We start from the raw sequence: 5,471 nt of genomic DNA on the forward strand, positions 1-5,471 counted from the left end.
TGTATCGCCTGTTTAATACTAGGTATTTCCTGGTCATATTTTTGGTGCTGCCCCATACCTTGCAAATATGGGGCAAATTGCGATTCTTTAAATGCAATGTAAGAAGCACCGAAAAAGTGCAATTCGGCCTTAAGGTATCGCAAATTACCACCAACTTCAAGTTGGTGGTAATTTGCAATTTCTTTGAAAAATGCATTTTTCAAAGTGCAATGTGGCGCACATACATGTACGCCACATGTGCACCCATGCTTATTTCAGGTGTGCAACCTTGAAATTGCATTCTCAATTTGCGATTCTCTAATTGCTAATCATGAATTGAGAATTTCTTCCCATTCATCTCTATGGGCCTCTAGGCCCATAGGAATGAATGGGGAGGGTTTCCTCAATTGCGAATCGCACTTTGCGATTTGCTATTAGGAATATGTAGGATTCGCAATCTTTTTGCAAATCCTACATACATCTCATTTTGCGATTCTCAAATAGCGATTCTCTAAAATTCCCTATTTGAGAATCTCAAAACCAAACTTTCATACATATGCCCCTATGAAACCTGCATTAATGGCCTACCTTAGGGGTGACTTGTGAATATAAAAAGAAAGATTTAGGGCCTGGAAAAGGGTTATTTCACCAAGTTGAAATGGCAGTTTAGAACTACACTACAGGCTGCAATGAGGCATGCTTTACAGGGGCACTTTAGTGGGTGGCTTAATGAGTGCTGCAGTCCACTACTAGCAGTTGCGACACATGCAGGTATGCGTAGTGGGGTGGGGCGAATAGGAAGTGACAAACAAAGTAATAGGTAAAATAAAATAAATAAATAAGTAAAACCACTTACCTTGCGCTCGCCGCATTGCTGAGCAATCTTAAAAGGCGATTTGCTCGATCCCCGTGTTTCCGTCAGAATGCAGGACACATCGAAGGAGAAAAATATGAGGAGAAATAAAGCATTTCTCCTTGTATCGCCTGTTTAATACTAGGTATTTCCTGGTCTTATTTTTGGTGCTGCCCCGTACCTTGCAAATATGGGGCAGCATCAAAAAGCAATGGGTGATACGATGGAATGCTCACAGCAACACCCATTGCCCGCCAATTTCAAGCTAAATGCTGCATGAAAAGGGTTATTATTTACAAGGTGGTTTTAAGCCACTTTAAGTGGTTTGACGTTGCCTTATAAATAATGCAAAGTACTTAGCACCACCAGACGTTGCAAAATGTGATGTTCTGGTGGTGTTAACTCCTTGTACACATGTCCCCCAGACGGAGAGCGAGAAATTTTGTAACTGTATTTCTTTATTTCAAATAAGAGAGAAAGAATTATATGTGACTGTTCTAAAATGCGTAAAACCCTGACAAGTTCTGTGCTGCTTAGAACTGAGGGTATCTGGGCCCCTTAAATCAACTGTAGCGTACAGTGGCATGGTGAATACACAAGCAACATCTATTCGGCTGCTTCAAGACATTCCTGAATGTAATGATCCAAGGGCATCTGGATCCCCAACGACCACTTGTTTTGCCCAGGGGGACCCAGGCAGCAGTACCGAGGGAGCACACGGCATCGCTCGGGTGGGTCTCGGTCCCCCATCAGGCTCCTCAGTCAGCGCGGCATGGGAGGTGACATCACCCTTCCGGCGCCTGGTGCTTACAAAGCAGTTCCTGCACTCCCGCAGCACAGGACATGGGCAGGCATGCCCAGGCCATGCCCGGGCAAAGCCCGGGCAAAGGGTGAGCTAGTCCTTGCCCATTGGAGCCCGGAAGAGGCTGGGCTGGGCCCCCCTCTGACACCCGGCTAATGGACTTTGATCACGCTTCCCAGCTCTCAGGTACTGTCGCTCCTTGTCCTATCTCTGTCTATAAGCATTGCACCACTGTGTCCAGGCTATTGATTGCTTTCGATATCTGGTCCTACAATGAGTAAACGCAAGGGAGTAGCGGGCACTCTGAATGCATTCATCGTCAGGGCTGAATCACTGCTTAGCCATGAGATCAAAATGATCTGCCGAGCCCCGGGCCAAAAACTCATGGGAACCCCCTTGCAAAACCAGGTTGGTTTGTGATAGGTTATTTTGATGTCGCCTCATTAGGCTTTGCGCCTTTGCCTGTTGCGGGTCAATGAGCCACCCACGCCAGTGAGGTACCATTTTTATCGGGAGACCTGGGAGAACGCTGGGTGGGAGGAAATTTGTGTGAGCCCAGTGATGTCATGCTTTCCCACACAAAAATGTATGAAAAAACTGTTCTTTTCAGCTAAAATTGCGGTTTGCAAGGGATTCTGGGTAAGAGAACGTTGGGGGATCCATGCAAGCCATAGCTCCTTCGAAGCCCCCGGGTGTCTACTTTTCAGAAACGTGTGGGTTTGGTAGGTTTCCCTAGATGGCTGTCTAGCACGGGGCCAAAAACCCAGGTGACCCCCCTTGCAAAAGCTGGTGGTTTTGACATAGGCGACTTCAAAATTGCAAGCACTTGCAGAGGCATTACCACCCCTCTTGGAATACAATCAAAACCACAAGGGGGCCCGTCTGACAGTTTGAAGACCCTTGCTTTAAACCACCGAATGCATTGGCATATGGATACCCAGTTTTGGGATTTACGTCTATGCATGTTTGGGAAGTTCATCATTTTTGTAACGTACCTAGTTGACACCTGCCTCCCCTCGCAAAAGCATTATGGGATTTTGCCTGCTTAGAGTTACGATATTTAAACATACTTTTTTCTTCTTTCTTCACATATAAAATAGATTTGCAAGTAAAAATTTCCTTTCCTCACACACCCTTGGAAAAATGAGGTGTTCAGTGCATTCTCAACACTTTTGCACCGCTTACATTCATTTCATTTAATTTTGATGTGCAGAAAAATGTAGGATATGTTGCAAATGTTTTTTGTGACACCTGATAATCGTTTTACTATGTGGATGGTCACAATTGAATTGCATTTACTTGAACAACTCCCAACAGTGCCCTTGGAATGCCCACCACTCCGTGTGACCCCTTAAAGCTTGTGATATGTCTGGATGTTTTGTAGATAGTTTGCACTCGTAAGTGACATGTCTTCGTCCAACTGAAAACCTACCCTGAAACGTTTGAACTTTCTGGACTTCTGTTTTGAAAATGAATCAGGCGGATGTTCAAATTCAATCTGATTGCCGTGCAACCTTCAAATAATATTAATCACAAGTAAGATTTATATCAGACACATTTCCCCTTCTCCTGTTTATGCTTTTTATTCCCATTTGTTTAGTTAAGTATACATTCTACAACCCTTCAGTGGTGACTATTTTAAAAGTGACGCTATAACATTTAAAATGATGATTTAAGAATAATCCTGGTGCAGTGAACTGAGTCAGAGATTTCAACTAATATTGCTTTTAAAATTATCATGCTACTCCCACTGCTTTAGATAAATACGTTTGAAGAAAACTGTTAAAAATGATGTTTATAAAATATCACAACTGATTTCACTAATAGTTGCACAACCTATAGTGCAAGCAATTAGGATAAAAGAAACTTTCAGTCGACATTGTAATAGTAAAAGCAAGGACAACATATCACATATCCGAATTCCTATACAAAGTATCTGATTACTTTATCACGCATTCTGGGAAGATGCACATGGTTTAAGAGAAAAGAGTTGGAAACTGAGCTGTAGCCAACATTAGGCATGCAATGTAAGTGTTTTAGTTTTCAGAGCATCTCTGTGATGAATGTCAGACTGTACACCCATAAACATCTTGCATCAGTTCTCGAGGTACCTTGATAATGTGTTAACACGGTGGAGCTCTCTTCTCTGCGGTATGAACTTCAAGCCAAGTTGAATCTTCTTGTTAGTCAATATGATGACAATTGGGCTAATGGCAGAATAACAAGAGTCAAAAAAGATGCGGGCATCAGTAAATCGGGGTGATATGGGGTAGGTGGTGAGGGTGAAGATCCAGAACATGTTGTCCAGGCCGAAACTCACAATGTACATGATTACGAGAGTCACCACAGCTTTCGCTGCCTGTATTTCAGCATGCTTCTTCTGCAAGGTGTGGAGGCATCTCGTATGCTTGCCATGCTGGTAGAATATGAACAGTAAGTAACCACTGGACAGAGTCATGAGTGACAAGAAGAACAGGTCGCGCACTATGTAGATAATGCCGTTTCCCAAATACAGAAGGTTTGATGGAAAGACCACCACACAGAAGTCATAACTCATTACGTACTTTGTGTTTGTGGAATTCAAGTGAACCTGGGAGTACATGAGGCGTGTACTGCTGATCAGGCAGTTGAAGCACCAGAGGCCAAACATAATGTGGTACAGGTGTTGAATGAGGCTTTGCTTCAACGTCATCCATCTCTGTGGGAATGGGTCGATGGTGATGCACTGGAAGCAGCCCAGCAGCGATGTGATGCTGACTGACATGGCGCGCCCAACACAGTACAAGAAAAGGCAGATCTGGCAGGTCAGATCGTCGAAGACCTGGTGCAGTCCACTGGCTTGGATGCTCAATGGCAGGCCCCAAGTCAGGACCACTAGAAGATTCGATAAGGCCAGTTTGCTGAGGATGATTTCAGCTGTTGAGATTTTTCGGGTACAGACTACAGTGTGAATGAAGGCACCTAGGATGATAATGTTTCCTGGAATTCCTATGATATCTATGGAAATGAAGCCAGCCAAGTTTAAAGTGAACCAGACGCCCATTGTTTGATCTGACAGATGTCAGCAGGATATTTTTAGTCACGAGAACTCTGTAAGACAACAAGGGTTTTCCATGTTAGCAAATATGGTACAATTAGAGATGTGCCAGTGCTATATTTCTTTCTTTAGTCTCCAATTAGACATATCTTCGCCAAGACATTACACTGAGTTAGTAACAATAACTGATCCACCATGAGTCTCCCTTTAATTCCCCTTTCTTGGTGTAGCTTAGTGTCTGCCTTCCATTATTACCTAATTGCATTTGAACCATCTTTGTCCCCGCAATTCATCCACTGTCTGTTTAAATGTGCTCCATTTATTTTGCATTTAGAAGAAAAACATGACTTGAAAATGATGATGCACCTATCCAACAGAAGCACAACATATTCTGAACTAAAGTGAAAACTGTTGAACCTATTTTTAGTCTGGTGTTAAATTGGTAGGGACATCTTGTAGCACTATAATTACTAGGTGTCAGATAAGCACTTGGTGCCACTGATACATGTGCCATTATGTGAGTCAAAAAGAGAATGTTTCATTCTTGGAGGACTGAAGTATGTGTTCCCCACTGGGGTATGTCCCCTTCCGCACTGCCAGGTACCCCTCTACACTGAGGGTTCTTTAGTCATAATAAATCTCAATGTCATCCAATCGTTAAGAATTTTACTTTTCATTCATCAAATCCATGTTATTCCTGAGCGTGATACCACTTTGTTCAGAGAATTAATTCATTCATTGTTCATCAACAGTAACATTCTTTTTCATGTTATCTCATCCCGTCTCAATGCATTTTGGGT

The 5,471-nt window shown here is 43.0% G+C and overlaps 1 protein-coding gene across 1 annotated transcript; it reads right to left on the reverse strand.

Moving 5' to 3' along the window:
* Nucleotides 1–3,729: 3,729 nt before the first annotated feature.
* LOC144752676 (olfactory receptor class A-like protein 1) lies at nt 3,730–4,677 on the reverse strand. The gene has a single exon (XM_078640545.1). The coding sequence runs from the start codon at nt 4,675–4,677 to the stop codon at nt 3,730–3,732; it is 948 nt and encodes a 315-aa protein (XP_078496671.1).
* Nucleotides 4,678–5,471: the final 794 nt, after the last annotated feature.

Source organism: Lissotriton helveticus, chromosome 5_1 (assembly GCF_964261635.1).
Source record: "Lissotriton helveticus chromosome 5_1, aLisHel1.1, whole genome shotgun sequence".
In the NCBI taxonomy this organism is placed as follows: domain Eukaryota; kingdom Metazoa; phylum Chordata; class Amphibia; order Caudata; family Salamandridae; genus Lissotriton; species Lissotriton helveticus.